This window comes from Lampetra fluviatilis, chromosome 5 (assembly GCF_964198595.1).
Source record: "Lampetra fluviatilis chromosome 5, kcLamFluv1.1, whole genome shotgun sequence".
Classification (NCBI taxonomy): Eukaryota; Metazoa; Chordata; class Hyperoartia; order Petromyzontiformes; family Petromyzontidae; genus Lampetra; species Lampetra fluviatilis.
Window position 1 is genome coordinate 15901027 of NC_136279.1, and position 16756 is coordinate 15917782.

Below are 16756 nucleotides of genomic sequence, written 5' to 3' on the forward strand. Positions count from 1 at the left end.
GATTACCGTCATTACAGATGATGATGACGACGATAATGTAATCATTATCGTTATCATAATGATTACAAACATTACGAGTCCCCGCTTCTCTGGTTCATATGCCACCACCCCTCCCACCCCCTTTCCCCCCACCCCCCACCCCACGACGTACTTTGCCCTGCGCCTCGTTCAGCTGCTTCTCCGCTGTTGCCTGCTTCACGTTTGCTTCCCGCACCATCTTGTGCGCTTCCTGCACACATGGGCCAAAACGACGGGCGTCAAAACAACAGCTGTCACCATCGACATCATCACCGCGTGGGGCTGGCTGACCTGGTGACCCTTGGCATTCTGTTATAAGGTCGCGCCCCCCACACTTCCGGTCGGCCCCAAACATAGGTGGAGGTCCGAGCACGAATTTACCAAGACCAAGTGTCACTTCGTACTTCAACATCGGCCTCGGTAAAATAATGTTTGGGGCCCACTGCGTGTACACATACCGGACGCGCTCCACACTTGCATACAATGTGTGAATACAATGTGTGAAAATAAATCTAGGTGCAGTCGCCAACACAGGCTGGCCTCACGCTCGCTTCTCCCAACTGGTATCAGTTGTTGTGCTTCACCTCCCGGCCACCTTTGTCACAAGGTAGTAGAGATGGTGCTCTTCTATGTCTCAGCGATGTTCAGAGAGTGATGGCCAATCACCGTGCATTGCCTACGAACACATCACCCTGGATGCGTTGGTATCATCACGTCTTGGAAGCTTAGAAGCGTGCTTGAACCTGGTTTATACTTTTTGCATTTAGTTTGATGTGCTTCCCCTGCACCTCCAGGAAATAATACTTATAATAAGTAAAAACTATTTGTAAGGTGTAAAAACTTTACACAACAGACAATTAACTGTGTGATCGTGAAATCGGAGGTGCGGACCACAGGCCCGTGGTTCACAGAATGCCAGCCTGAACAAGTTGTTCAGCGCGTGTTGACCTAAACATGTGATTCAGCTTGTGCTAGCATGAACAAGTGCGGTGCCTTCAGCCCACTCATGAAGGCAGACGAAGTTTGAATGCTTCATATGTGCTGTGGGAAAAAGTTCCAGATGTCTGTCGGGGGCAGCCACGGAGAAAGGTCACTCAGTCAGGACAACCTGTCCAGCCAGGAAAACCTGTCCAGCCAGGACAATCTGCTGTAGGTTGGGTTCCGAGGAGGCCAGGAGTTAGCCATGCAGCAATTTAATTGAATCCATCTGTGTGGAACTGTGAGTGTTCTGTGTAAATACTTTCCGGGTACTCCTATATCTCTCCCACACGCCATATTAATACAACGCAATATATATGCACTGGTATGGGCTACTAAGCAACCTCGAGTCAACACAGTGAGCCGTGCGGGCGGGCACGAGTGATGAGCAATGGAGCGTCGCAAGGACTTTGAGCCGCTATTTAAGTTTTGTATTTGCTGACTACCTGCATTAAGTGGATAACAAACAGTGCCCAATTCACACATTGCTGGCAAATGCTCCTTCACTCCATCTTTTGGTGAAGAAGTGCCCGGTGCCTCCGTGACCAACAGTGATACAAAACGCCAAGGCGCTGTGTTTCACCTGTTTTCATTGAGATGCGAATGTGACCCAGAGGATTTGTGCCAATGTCTCGTGGCATCACACTGAAATGAGCACAGGGGAGGGGCCTCGTCGTTTGTTGGCAGACTTGAGCTGGCACGTAACTCGTGAATATTCCACACCATCTCCAACAGCAGTGCTCTATCCACTGCTGGATGAAGGCTTCCTTCCCCCCCCTAGACGTCACTAATTAATCACGGTCACGTGCGTTGGTGCAGGCATGCATGCAGTCTCTGCAATCGCACCTCAAAGAGGCTGGCTGTGAGCTCCTCCAGCTCCTGGCCCAGCTGATCGCGCACCTTGGACAGACGCTCGCACTCCTCATCCTTCAGCTTCAGGTCCTGCTCAGCGGGAGGGTGAGAGAGAGCAACATGGGGGGACACACAAAGCCGGAGCAGACGGAGAAGCAAAGGGGGACAGACACAACGCCAATTATGCCCCGGCGATCTTCTACCCGAGCACTAACCAGTCCCAGCGCCTGGTGCATTCAGAGGGACTTGGTCGTGCGGCAACCATTGCCCCAAAACCTCCCACAGAGCATCTCGGCATTTGTCCTACTGGACATCTGTGCAAAAGAGCTTCTTAGCTCATCGGATTTCTCCAGGATGAATACAGATTTTGATTTGCGAGCGGTGTGTGTGCGCTTCCCCCACCTCCTGTGCCTTAGCAAGCTCCTCCTTGAGCCTCTCGTAGCCCTTCTCCTTCACCTCCTTGACGGACGGGCTCCGCAGTTGTGAGATTCCCGACGTGAAGCTCTCGCTAGCATCCTCGTTCCCGCCCGCCCTGCCCGGATGAGCCGGTGCAGCCCTTGCCCCCGCCGCCGGGCGATCGCCACCGCCACCGCCACCGCCGCCGACACCGTCCCTTTCATCGTCATCGCCCCCCTCGTCGTCCCCGTCATCCTCATCGTCGTCATCATCGTCGTCGCCGTCATCCACCCTCACAGGGTTGCACGGCCGCACGGGCTTGCAGTCGTCGCTGTCGGCCGAGTCTGGGGACGAGCGGTGGGGGGACGAGCGGTGGGGGGAGGGCGACCCCGACGCCCAGTCACCGCCACCGGCACAGCGCCGCAGCGGGGGGCTCCGCGCCGGTCCCCTCGCCCCGTCGGCCGCTCCGCGCTGCCCGGGGACGCGTGCCCTCATGAGGCCCTGAGCTGCGCTGGTGGAGGCCGGGGCGCTGTTGGGGGGAGGGGAGGACGCGCACGCGGAGGTCGGATGTTAGTAGAGTGCTCATCCACTTGGTGATGAGTATAATGACTTGACTGGACATCACTGCACCGGAATACGCATCATCATTATCGTCACTGCAATCATCATCAGCAGCGTAACATTAGTATCACAATGATCATCATCGATATGTATGTTGAACTTCTTTCACACAGTACATAGCGAACCGTGCTAAATCGGAGGTGCGAGGGAAGGACCACAAATGAAACACACAAAACAGTTATTAAGAAATGGGTTTTTAATCTAGATTTAAAAGTGCATAGCTCGAGTGGCTTTCTAATATCGATATAATCAGAATTGACAAGTAAAATGCATAACCGTGCAAAACTACACTAGCCCTTATCATTATCGTCATCATTATAACAATCACCAACAATAATCAACACCGACAGAATTACTGGGATCGTTCAAGACCATCACATGCACATTTATTTCAGTACATGTTACTACTTCACGGTTGAATCACATTATGTGGATTATAACCAATACTTTAATCACCAGAGGCCTCATTACATTGGCGCAAACGCTTACACTTGTGCTGCCGACGTTGCTAAGCAATTTCCGACCGAGCGCTCTTAAAACGTGACAAAATGACTTTCAGTAAAAATTGGAAAACAGGGAAAAAAACATGCTGCTGCGACATCGCAACAATGAAATACGCACGCTCAGCACCAGTGCGAGATCGCGTGCCTCGCGGAGGAGAACGCAGCTGACAGTGGCCGCTGACAACAGCTGACACACGGCTGCTGGTAAAAGTGCGCGCAACGCGAAACGACGGAGACACACACACACACGCTTCGTGTGTGTGTGTGTCTCAATTGTACGTGCAACATGACACGACTGAGACACACATGCTCCGTGTGTTTGTTTTAAACGTCTCACTCACGCAAATAAAAAAAGCATAGCCGACTAACACAGAGATCCCCTTATTGGACTCATGTGAAACTATGTGACATCTGTTATAGTTTATGCTCTCTATACGAGACTATGGGCCCTATGTGAATCTGTGGGCGCTACATGCAAGGCAATGTGCCCTATGAAAGTCTACGAATGATACGTACGTTTTTGGGGCCAGTGTAAATCTATGGGTCTTGTGCAAGTCACTAGGTCCCATGTTAATCTATGATCTCTATGGTAGTCTCAGAGCCCAGTGTTAATCGATAGACCTTCTTATTCTTCTCTCGTATAGCAAGAGGTGATCATCAATATTAAAATAGCCACGTGTGGAATACTTAACAGAATAATACTGAGAGGATGTCTACCTTGCAGGTGGATCAATTAAATCAGCTCCTGTTTAGGAGCTAGATAAATGTTTGCTTCACGATTTCGATTTAAAGCTTTCGTGACTGCAGGGATTCATCTTCTTGGTTATTTCGGTAACGTTACGTAGAAGGTAAATAATAACAACACAAGCAAGACGGCTGCTTGTGTTGTGGCCGAAACGTCGTGAGAATTTGTATTTGGGAATCCCTAGATTCAGCAGTGGAGGAATCATGGCTCACTATCAACAGCTTTGCAAGTGGCTTGCTGTAAATAGGATGCTGCGAGAACATGATTGAAGTGGGAACGTTGTACAATGTGGTCCATTGTTTGCGATTGTGTGCACAGTCTGTGCATTATATCTCAATCTATGGACCTAGCATTAGCATTTCGAGATTAAATAAGCCTATGAGCCCAGTGTTTGCCTATGGGTTTAATGTTAACTGTGAGTCGAATGTTGGTCAAAGGGAGCTAATATCTACAGATCAATTATACCCCTGGAATCTCCAAGGTAGTCTATGGGCCCAGTGTTAGCCTGTGAGGTACACTACTGTGCTCTAGAAAGACAAAATGGCCAAACATGCAGTCGCTTGGAGCTGGTGGTCTGCACAAGGCATCTGTGCATGCATTGCACATCTTAGTGCGTTGGTTATTAAGCCTATTTGATTTCCAGCCTCCGCTAATCTTTCTATTGTAGTGAGGTTTTCTCGTCATGAACAGATTTAGAAAAAAAAACTGCCCGAGTGCAGCCACTGTAAACCTAACCCATTAACAAAACAAGATCATCGTCCTCCGTGGGGCAGGTTGCAATCAACAACAATTTTGATAAGAGAATCACAATAATCTAATTTCGCAGGGGCACTTTTTGTCAAATCGGTCGCGTAAAATCTAATTTAATTCTACTTCACATACGTGCAGCCAGTCACGGAAGATCACTCAACATCGGAGACGGAGGGAGCCACAGGAACCAAGGCTTTCGACCCGCGAGTCTCCTCGCCCAGGCTTCACGGCCACGTGCAGGAAAGTAAAATACGCGCATGCCACCGCTGCCGGTCCATCAGAGGTCGCAAACGGGTTTTGATTCCTTACCCGTACCCGGCCGTACCAGGGTCGCAAACGGGTACCCGTACCCGATACCCTACCAGGCTACCCGTACCCGGCCAGGTATCGTGTAGGGTAAGGCTACCCGATTGCGACCTCTGAGATGAAGCCATGTTGCAGGCGCGGGTGGGTTGATTCTAGGAACTTGAATTGTGAGAAGAGACAAGAGGTTGGGAAATGAGTGACAAACGGTTACTCACCAGTGACTCACGGCCTACCCGTACCCAGCCGCACCAGGGTCGCAAACGGGTACCCGGCCGGGTACGGGTACCCGGGTATCGGGTAGGGTACGGGTATCCGATTGCGACCTCTGCGGTCCATCCACAGTCCCGGGGGCTCCCACCTCCTATGCTCTCGGCTTTAGGAGCATAAACCATCACGCAACATCCTCAGAGCAGCGGCTTCTGGCTAACCATAGAACAAAGATGGTCACTGCATTGCGCGCTTTCAGATGTGCTTCTGCGGCCGTCTGGAACGCTCTTCCTTCCGATATTAGGAATCCACTGGAGCTATGCACTTCTAAATCAAGATTGAAAACGAATTTCTTTAGAAGTGCTTTTTGTGTTTAGTTTGTGGTCTCTTCCCCCGCACCGTCGATTAGCACGGTTGGCTATGTACGGTGTGAAAGAAGCTCAACATACATGTTCAAAGCCCAGCACATCTGGGTTACATTTCACGAGCGGGTCCAGGGAAACCACTGTTTTGACGTCTTCAAAATTGCTTCCAGATTTCAGTTGCATTGACAGGAGAGCGACAATTTGTGTTTTCTTTCATCATCACAGTCATCATCAGCCGTGGTCAATCCACTGCTGGATGAAGCCCCCCCCCCCCCCCCAAGCCGCTACACCACCTCTCACGATCCTGTGATGTAACTATGTATGGTTAAGCACCTGCACGCCGATTCCATTGCTCCATCTCATCAAGGGACGCCTCTCAAGTGCATTCCATTCCTTGGCTTCGTTTCCTACTTAAGATTGTTGTGTTTTTTGGTTCCCTCATCTGGTGAAATGGTTCTTTGTACAGTACTACTTTATAAAAACAATTTTATAAAATGGTGCGATTTTGTAATATTGTTTACATAATAGTACTGCACTATTTGAACGTTTAACTGAAATGGTTTTCTAAAATTACCAAGCTGCAGCATGTACGACATTCTTTGGCACGTGTCGTGATACGTGTCGTCCCCTCACCTCCAATTAACACGGTTGGTTACATACGGTGCGAAATGTTCAAAATAGAAACGTACTGCAAGATCTGACCATGTCCGTCCAGTGTTTGCCAAAGTGCATTGGCTTCCGATTGCAGAACCAATTCATTATATAGTCGCACTCATTACACACAAAGTGCTTGCTACAAATGAAGCACCAATACCTTGCTGATTTTGTGAAGGAGCATAAACCATCACGCAAACTCCGGTCATCCTCACAGCAGCAGCTTTTGGCTAGCCATCGAACAAAGACGGTCATTGCATCGCGTGCTTTCAGATGCTTTCTCTGGCCGCCTGGAACGCTCTTCCTTCCGATGTTAGGAAGGCACTGGAACTATGCACTTTTATATCTAGATTGAAAACTAATTTCTTTAGAACTTGTTTTTATGTTTAGTTTGTTGTCCTTCCCCTGCACTTCCAATTAGAACGGTTGGATACGTACGGTGCAGAAGAAGCTCAAAATATTTACATAAATTATTTCAAGTATTATTACAGGATATATAAAACAGTGCGTTTTTATGAAAACAAGCATTGCTTCTATACTCTTTGGTTCTTTCAGGAAAAGTCACGTAAGTAGAAAAAAAAAGATACAAATATATATCACGACGTTTCGATCACAACACAAGCGATCGTCTTCAGGCGGAAAAAATAATCCAGCAGTAGAACTGCTGAACCAGGAAGAAGCATTGCTTCCTAACAGTCTGGTTTATAAAAATTGTTATATAACATCGTAGTGTTAGTTCGTGGAAGATGCTCATAGTTTTCCAGCATCCTTCTCACACTGTCCCGGGCCAGACAGACGGAATGCATTGTTGTTCACAACCAGAAATGTCCGAGGGACGTCTGGGATTTATAATAATGCACGCTTGTATTTTTGCGCAGAGCACATTCTTTCCTTGTACCGAGTCGCGTTCAAGTAAAGTCTAAAAACTTTCCTCTTTCTCTGCCTATGACCGACTTCCTCTCTCTCTCTCTCACACGAAGTGACTTCTCCCTTCATCAAACTGGTGTCTCATTTCCCCATCCTGCAGGGTGGCGTTCTCGCCTACACACCAATTCCACAACCACCCCGGCGATTCGTTGAATCGTCACAATTCAGGGTTACGATTTGATCCAATCATCAATTCTCTCTCTAAAACATTGTTGTGGTGAGTGTAGAGCGGCCTCTCGTGCATTCAGGTGTTGATGTGCGCATTACATTCACCATATTTGATTTTAAAAAAACGTGATTCGATGCTAGTATCGCGAGCTTAAGAACAGATTATAATGAATGCATCATTACACCTTTAAAACACTCCAAATTATTCAGATGCACGTCCCTCTCCCCTCCCCACTGCGTGTACAGTGTCTTGAGCGTTGGTCACATCTTATTGATAAGTTCCTTATTTAAGACAACAACGGGCTAAGCCTATCCCCCAAGCCAACCAAATCAATCTGGCTCAGTGACGAACAGGCACAACGTAAAAAGGCACCACGTTCATCAATGAAACTGAACATTAAAATAGAAAGAGATATGCAAAATGTAGCTTTCGGAAAATGTCCCTTCTTTATTCAGAGGAGTGACAAACATCACAGAAAACGTTCGACTTATGAAGAGATTGACCGACTCGGAGCCAATGCCTGACTGATTGATCATTTCTAACTATAAGTCAGCCAATCAACATGCCTGTTAATCTGTGCCCCCTCTGTTCAGAGAAAGGCACATTGTCCAAAACTCTGGCTTATTATCTCCTTCTATTAATTACAACTTGGCAATATTACAACTTCAATAATAATAATAATTTGTTGACTGCTTGAATGCACTGCACACGGCTTCACCGCCAAAGGCAGCCGTGCGTCCACCGTACCTGATATTGGGGTCGTCCATGAGCGAGCGAGCGAGCGAGCGATCGCTGCGTCACGGTTCGATGGAAACGCTGCACCGGGCACAGCCGTGCGATCTGTCCCACTCACCGACGCTGCTCCCACTTCTCAAGTCACCACGACCTCGCCGGGGGCCCGGATCACCTCTCTGGCTGGTCGGCACTCCAGGCCGAGACGACAAAATTACGCTACCCGCCGCCACGGCAAAACGTCGGTGCAGAGAAATGAAATGGGATGGCGATAAACGACTCTGCCTCCTAGGCTGGGCAGATTTTAAGATTCGGAAACTAAGCGAGCCAAGAAAACTTTGTGGGTGCCACGAATCTCGGCGCGGAAGAAAACACAGCTGGTCGGTCCCCCCCACTCTACCGCTCTGCCCCTGCACCCCCCACTTCCCTGCCAGGGCAGAAACACGACACGCAGTCCCGCATCCTCACAGGAAGGAGGGGGCGGAGGAGGAGGCTGCCACGTGCAGAGCAAGGGCCGAGGCCGTCAGCACACTGCAATAACGGCGTCGACACTTCCTCTCGCTTCGGGTCCAGACAACGGGGCCAAGTGTCTCGCGTTGCCCACCATATCCCTCCTCTCCGCGTCTCTGCGCCTTTCTACAAGCCTCCCCCTCCTCTCCATATCACCCTCTCTCTTGCTCTGTCACTCTGTCTCTGATTCTGTCACGCTGCCTTGCTTACTTTTCCCCATTGTTTCTGGCACTCTCACTGTCTTGCTGGTGCCGTTTCTCTGCCTCTTATTTCCACCCAATCTCTCTCGCTCTCCACTGTGTATTTGGGTCTGTTTGTTCTGTCCACATTCCTCTCTATCTCACACGTTATGCAAATCAATGATCTTAATTTAGAACCAGGTAATATCCCATTCAGCTCAAGGCCATTTTCGCAACGTGTGGCCACTTGCATGAAAATACCTTTCGTATAATTTCCTCAACGTCACGTGAAGCAGTAAAGGTCAAACGAAAAAAACCTTCCAAATGTTTTATGTGACTGGGCAAATACAATTTGTAAAAGTCAACAGCACAAAAATAAATTGCAAAAATACACAAAAACGTGAACGTTCTATGGTCAATCGCCCTATTTGGCTTTGATTGTTTTATATATTTTTCTTAAAAAAAATGTGTTATTGTTATTTAAAACACATTCTCGAAATCTGGAATGCTCGCTCTCTCTCTCTCTGTTTTCATTAAACTCGGAGGTGGGGGGTGCAGATCTCTTGAGATGCTTTTCTGCAGCTCTGAGCATAACGCACGAGCTTCAAGAAACGCCACCGCAACCACGCGCGCCACCGCAACCACACGCGCCACCGCAACCACGCGCAGCCAGCGCAGGCACACGCCAATGAGCCTTGTGACTCGCCACTCTCTACTGCCCATGTGACAATTCACTTCCTATGCCACAAGCGACGATTCACTTCTTAATAGACGTGCGACAACTCTCCACTACTACTACATCATCTGCCTTGTTCAATCCAGTGCTGAATGAAGGCCTCCACCCCAGGCCATTGGATGTTCTTGAAACATGACCATTGAATGGCATGTGTAAGAATTTATATTTTGAAATCTTTTCTGTTATCAGCAATGGGGTCAATATGAATGTCTGCAGTCACAAGTTGCTGCTACATTCATCCCAATGAAAAAATAATCGATTCTTAGATGGAATCGAGGCCTTGAATCGCCATGATGGTGAACCACTACACTTATGATTGCCTATTATTTATACTGCATCTTATTTTTACATGTATTATGCCAAGACATTGATAGCTGCATTGTTTTGTTTTTTCTGCACCGAGAAAGTTCGAGCCATGTCTGCTCATGACCCAGGTCTCCCTATCAAAAACGCAACTTTCTCCTCCGCGTGCCCTCACGTGTTACAGATTAAAAGTTCACGCGCACTACACATGTATGCGCTCCCGAAGGACAGCGCTCCCTCCTGCGTGGCCAGCGCTCGCCTCTCCCCGCTCAGTTCCTCCAGCTCCAGTTCCGAGAAATACGGCACCGGATGCTGATGGGAGCGATTGCAAAGCAGATGGTGAAGCGCGAGTGCCGCGGCTGGAGAAATAAATCAACGCAGGCAACTGCAGGCACTGCTTCACACAAGAAGCATTCATCAGCCAAGGTGGTCCACCGAGAGAACGGGAGAGAGCTGGCGGGTTTGTTGTGTGCTGCTATCCCCCGTGTGCTTCGACTGATTAATTAGCGGCAGATGCCTCCTCAGCTCGGCAATATCCTTGGACAACGCACTTTCTCATGAACAGCAGTACCATCGGGTAGCACACAGTCGCCGTTAGCGATTGAGTAACGATTTCCTTCGAGTGCCAAAGGAGCTTTTGCTTCGTGGGCCATTCGTCTGTGTTATAATTTGTTTGCTTCGCTTGCGGATATTACCCCGCTTCTATCTTGCCTTCTTCTTCGATCACAAAACAAACAACACAAAGCTTTGGGATACCTCGTGGCACGAAAACCACGACATTACCGTTGATGCTGACGTTGTTTAAACAACAACAAATTTACATTAGTTTGATGCAATGATGGATGATGATAGTAAAAAATATATATCATCGTTATCATGATAGATAAATGACCATAAGAATAGATGATGATCAAACCAATATGATGTTTATGATAACGGTGACAATATGCCACAACCATTGACAGTGGAAAAGCTTTGCACATGATTAGAAAGGAAATCCTCGTGTTGGAATTTCACCAAACTAAATGCAATCAATCAACCCTTGCCTCAAAAGTGTTGGATCACACACTTGTCACGACACCCTGCTCAAAAGCACATCCCCGAGCCATCCAAACGTTGGCAAAACTCGACATCTCGCCGAGGCAGCAACTGCACGTGTGCTCTCCGACTTACTCCAGAAGCTGCTCCACCTGTATCTGGACACAGGACACCGACCGTGACTTTCACACCGCCGTCACAGGGAGGCAACGCATGCTCATTAGTGCTGACGGTGACCAGAAATTAAGCCTTGAGTTTGGGGACCCCCCTCTTGGGCGCATTTCCTGCTTGTGCACGCAGAGGGACTGCGCGAACAGTGGCTTCCCCGAAGCGCTTGGCTCAAAGAATACGGTGCTAATACATCACAAATAAACAGTGCACAGTGTAACAAGCATTCTGTTCCACCTCCAGTTCATACCAAACCCAGAACCCCAGTACTAAAAGCTTGCCAGGCAAATATAGACAACATAAGTTAGTTTGCACGGTCCTCTTCGTCAGTCTCCTCTGATCTGTGTAATCCAGATCGCAGTTATCTGCATTTGCATAGCTACACAAATCATGTCCATCAGCCTCCCCCTCACCTCGCGGGCCGAGCGACCCCGTTTGGGGTCGACTTGAGGGCTCTGTACGCCGGCTTTGGACTGAGCCCTGCGCCCGTGTGCCACGTGCCCGGCACAGCAGCAGCGGTGGTGGCGAGGCTCGCGGGACGGGGCGACGCGGACGAGACGACGTAGGTGTTAGCGGCGGTAGCGTTGCCTGGGCCAGAGCCAGGGCCTGGCGAGGTGCGTGGGGGCGCACGGCGGGCGTGTGCGATGGTCGGTACGTAGACGGCGATGCCGGCGGCGTTACGCCGGGTCAGCTGTGCCGCCCGGCGCGGGCCAACCCCCTCCGCCTCGTCCACCGCCTCCTCCGGGGTGGTGGGCGAGGAGAGGTTGACCTCGTGGAAGCCCTCCAGGGCGTTCCTCGCCATGCGCCACACCTGGTGGGGGCACACGAGTGGCACGGGGAGAGGGGGAGGAAGAGGAGGGATAGAGATAGAGAGGGCAGAGGCTGTTGTTAACGACACAAATGTTCTCGCCGTACACAGACTAAATGAAAATAATTCGAGTGAACTAACGTTTTAAAATTAAAATGGCATTATTGGCTTATCGATCAGCTTCAGTACGTGTGTTATTACTCGTGACTATCACTGCTATAAAAGTATTTGTATCCCCGTTAAATATAACTAAAATCATAACCATCAATCTTGATTTGAAGCTTTAGGTAAAGTCACGTAGGTATAAAATAAAATAAATCACGACGTTTCGATCGCAACACAAGCGGTCGTCCTCAGGCGTAAAAAATAGAATCCAGCAGTGGAACTGGTGAACCATCAATATGAACACTATCAACCATCAATATGAACACGATCAAGGGCTCATCATGTTCAATGCTATCGGTGTAAACACAGCCTATATATGCCACCATATGAACAGCGTCTTGAGATGCATTCATATTTTAGGCTAAATATACTCAAACTGTATTGTACTGTATGTAGGGATATAAGAAAAAAACCTCCCGAGCGATCTAATGAATTGTCAAAATTTTGAGCCTCGAATTAATCCAGAAATGACATCACTTTTTTACGTTTTTACTTGAAAATGTCTCGTTTGTACATCTTTGTCCTAATCATTAGCCTCAATATAACATAAGCAACTAATTATCAAATATTTTACCAACACCGCATTAATACATTCCCACACATATGATTCAATCTATGTGAGTTGAAGAATCTACTTTAAATCGATTTGACGTGACGTGCGCAATATCTAAACAGGAAAACGTTGCTTTTCTACATGGAAACAATTGCATCCCGCAAGTGGAAGGCAAACAATCCGGAAAAACCTCGCGACTGCCAAAATAAAACCTCTTACTGAGCACAAATGCACCCGTTTGTATTCGTGCCACCAAGAGCAATTCTGTACTGATGTACAACAACAACGTCTGTCAAAACGTTTAACCCAAAAACAACTGGTTTGGTGGGGGGAAAAAACAACCCATGACAACAAAAATACAAAACGACTTCACTTTTGACACAGTGTGTGACACAGGTCAATGGCAACGAAACGAGGTTTCCACTACAGCGAGCATGGTGAGCATGGCACTCATGTGACCAGACACAAAGCATCCATACACGCAAGCCACATTCCACAAACAAGGAAGGCTTAATCCTATGATGCCTGGCACACACTTCTCCATTGACGGGCTGTACCGGGTGAACAAAAACCACCAGAGCATTAAATGTTCCCAAGGGCACAATGCAAAGGTAAATGTTTGACAAATAACCGCCAAGGCACAGAGAACCCTCAACCACCCTTCCCAACCAAACCCAAGTCAAATTTTATTTTAAGAGCTCGGAGTGAAGGGATCAACTGAGATATAAAAAAAAAAGTCAGTAGGAAAATCAGGAATGAAACCAAGCAAACCCAACCCCGGCAATGAGAAGAGTAGGTGAAATTACAACTCTGTCAGGTATTTTTTTTCTCTCCAAGGCTGAAGTCTGACAGAAGATAAAGAGGCTAAGCACACTGAATGTAGAATGAAATCCTTGGCTTCCGAATGAACTCAGAACGGCTTGCTTCACATGCACACAGAGACAAAGAACCTCCATTTAATTTTTGTAAACTATGGAGCAAAGTTGTTGGTGAGCACACACCTACGAAAGCTGGCATGACACACGAGACACATACGCTATTCAAGACTCCAAAAGCACCGTGGGTAATCATTTTAGTTACAGTTAACCTCAGAGAAACATAGATGCAGGTCAGAGTTCCAACAGCACTTGCTGTACATGATAATGTGCGTTTTGACGAGCATGTACAACCTATTTGCTGTACTAATATCTCAGGCCCTAAAGTTTTGGAGCTTCACAAGTCTGTGTGATCCACCAACCCTTGCCTCGAAAGTGCCAGTTCTCAACTGTGTATTTAAACAAATGCTGCTGAAAAGCATTGGTTCGGAAGGCTCATTCGTGAATACTTTGAATGTATTTAGTCTTCAAAACAGAAGCCTTCTCTGAAAATCGCTAAGGGACCAATGTGCAAAGTCAACACAAGTTTTGTTATAAAAAAGGAATCTTAACCTTTATAGCCCAGATGATATTTTGCTTAGCAATCATTATGAGTATTGCCTTTACAGTGTTTGTTCTAGCACTCCTTTATTAAAGTTTAACCTGAAAAATCTGTTAAACTCTAACGCTTCAAAGTAGTATCATTCATAAAGCCCTCGGGGCTTAGTTTATCTGTAAAACAAATGTGGACCTTAAACACCAATTGCGAATAATCAACAGTGTCTCCCTACTTAGACAAGCATGGGTCAGCGATTATTGTCTCTGCAGGTCACAAACCAATATGACAATTACACATTTGTATGGCAGAGACTAGGTGTTCAATAGGAAATGCAGTTGACGTTCCACAAAGTGCTCCTCATTTCATTGATCTCCGAGGAATGTTGGTGGGATGATTATATCATCTTTATTTAGGGTAGAATGATGCATCCGTTAATTAACATTGATTGTCAAGATCAATATGCATCCATATATTTGCGGGTGTAAGAATCGATGTTTTTCAATTTTTAGATGTCACATATACACGACTCCTGAGACCACTGGCTGCGCTACGATCCACTGCACTATTACAACAGGAATATTTAGAAGTGAAAATCATCACCCCAGATCGTGATAATTCATGGCAACGCATTATGCTTCGACTAATTTCCTTCCAATTGTGTAGATATAACAACACCAATATATATCATTCATATCGCTGTAATTAAGAACGCACTGCTAAGACATGAAGCTAAGTATATGCAACTGCACCGTGGTGGCTTGTGGTCTGCCATACCATTGGTCATAACAAATAGCTGATTGATCATGGTTAAGAATAATTAATACTGCAGTTACTATTTCTATATTATGTTGTAATGGCCCCCAACTGTTACATTCATCTTATGCTTATTTTAGGCAAGATGTGTTACCTCCGTAGGTATATATTTAATAATAATTGGCAATCGGTTTTAAATAATAACCTTTACTCAGGAAAACTTCATAGACTCAGGTCTTTTTTTAGAAGGGTCCTGCTTGGTCAATTCCATTTGATTGATTGACACATGAAAGTAAACTGGAGTAATTGTAGGAAATAACACTCAAATCTTCCATAGAAATATCCCAAATCCATTCCAAGCGCTAAACCACTAATTTCGAGATGTCATGAGATCGGGTACATTCAGGGTATTGGTCATAGGCAATCAGGCTACTTGCTTAACATGTACATAACAGGTGCTAAAGAACAAGATGTTTAAAAAAATGATTTGATAAAGCAACTGTGCTATTCAAGAACAAGAATTCAAACAACAATAAACTTCTAGGAAAAATGGGCGAAATAAATCAAATTGCAACCAAACAATTTAAAAGCGAATGCCCTAGATGTGAACGTTATTACAAGTCGTGACTAACGTGATTTCCTTTGCTGAAGAACATTAGTTATAATTTCCTCCGAGTTGGTAGAACACAGACCAGTGGCTGGCCAACTCGTTTGCAAGGGTGTGGATACTGAACGGGCTGCACACTGCACAACACCAATAACAGACGTGGCTACGATCACTAGTCAAGGTCATGTAGAGCGATAAGCTCTCAACGATGCGCATTAGCAGTGTGAGTAATGCACATGCGAATTGCGTGTGCATTTATACTACTGGCATTTTGTTTCATCAGTATATATAGTTCTGTAAAAACATATATCGATGTTCATACACCGACACATACATAACAAAGAACACCATCTATTCCTCCAGTTATGCGCAGTGCACTACACAATTAAGAGTGGCATTCTCAACACTGCAGCTTATATTCATATACAAGCGTTTAAAAGCCAGTCACACATTCACAGGACCACATGCTCTTAGGTACAGCATCAGCTATTTATTGAGTAACACATACTTGCCACCACACTCTTGCACAGTAAAAAAAGCATAAAACCATACATCAGCACATTAACAGACAATGCACAAGTATACGCAGTAACGTGCACTAAAATAGAATTATAAAGTGCCCCGAAGCAACTATTATTCATATACTGTATACCGAACCCTACCCAGTAAAAAACATTCATGCACAGTAAAAAAACACTCACAACCCCACAAATGCATATGCTATATAGAGGCACATATAATGCCACTCTGCCAACTCTAAATAACATTAATGTACAATTCAAGGCGTGTCAATACCTTTCATTGGGCAGTTTCTATCTTCAATGCAGTTATGAATTGGATTTTGTGGAAATTCCACTTATTTATAAAAAAAAAAGATCCCGTACACACCTAAATAAGTGGCGACTGTTGACTCAACCACAAATGGAATGTCCTCATTTATGTGGCGTGAACCAGTCTCTCAACCGCAATTCAACATCTGACAATGATGATGAAGAAATCCTTAACCATCTCAAAGGCACACCAACAACCGCTGCTACTCATGAGTCATGACAAGCACACCAGCAACCCCAGCTCATGGCAGAGGCCCATCAACCGTCCCACATCACACAAGCTCACCAAACAACTCACGCGTACACCAACGATAAATTATCACTCACAGAAATGTAACCATCCGACGCGAACTTAACATAACCCTCCCCTGCTCCCCGTACAACCGGCACCCTTCCTTCACGTCAACCACACCGACACATCATTGACAACTGTTGGGGTAGCCTTACGTTCATTCACTCTCGCCTGAGAC

General features: G+C 46.6%; 1 protein-coding gene across 4 annotated transcripts in view; it reads right to left on the reverse strand.

The window, feature by feature from the left end:
- Positions 1 to 16756, reverse strand: part of LOC144932659 (guanine nucleotide exchange factor for Rab-3A-like) — a 28415-nt gene that overhangs the window by 11182 nt on the left and 477 nt on the right. For 3 of the 4 annotated variants that reach the window (XM_078856957.1, XM_078856958.1, XM_078856956.1), the window contains exons 2-5: positions 11571 to 11968; positions 2251 to 2773; positions 1843 to 1938; positions 152 to 229 (exon numbers count right to left, since the gene is read on the reverse strand). In XM_078856957.1, coding sequence (XP_078713083.1) covers positions 152 to 229; positions 1843 to 1938; positions 2251 to 2773; positions 11571 to 11959 — 1086 coding nt within the window. In that variant the 5' untranslated portion in view covers positions 11960 to 11968. Of the gene's footprint in view, positions 1 to 151; positions 230 to 1842; positions 1939 to 2250; positions 2774 to 8238; positions 8608 to 11570; positions 11969 to 16756 lie in introns of those variants that run through there. The other variant, XM_078856959.1, reaches the window with a different exon arrangement.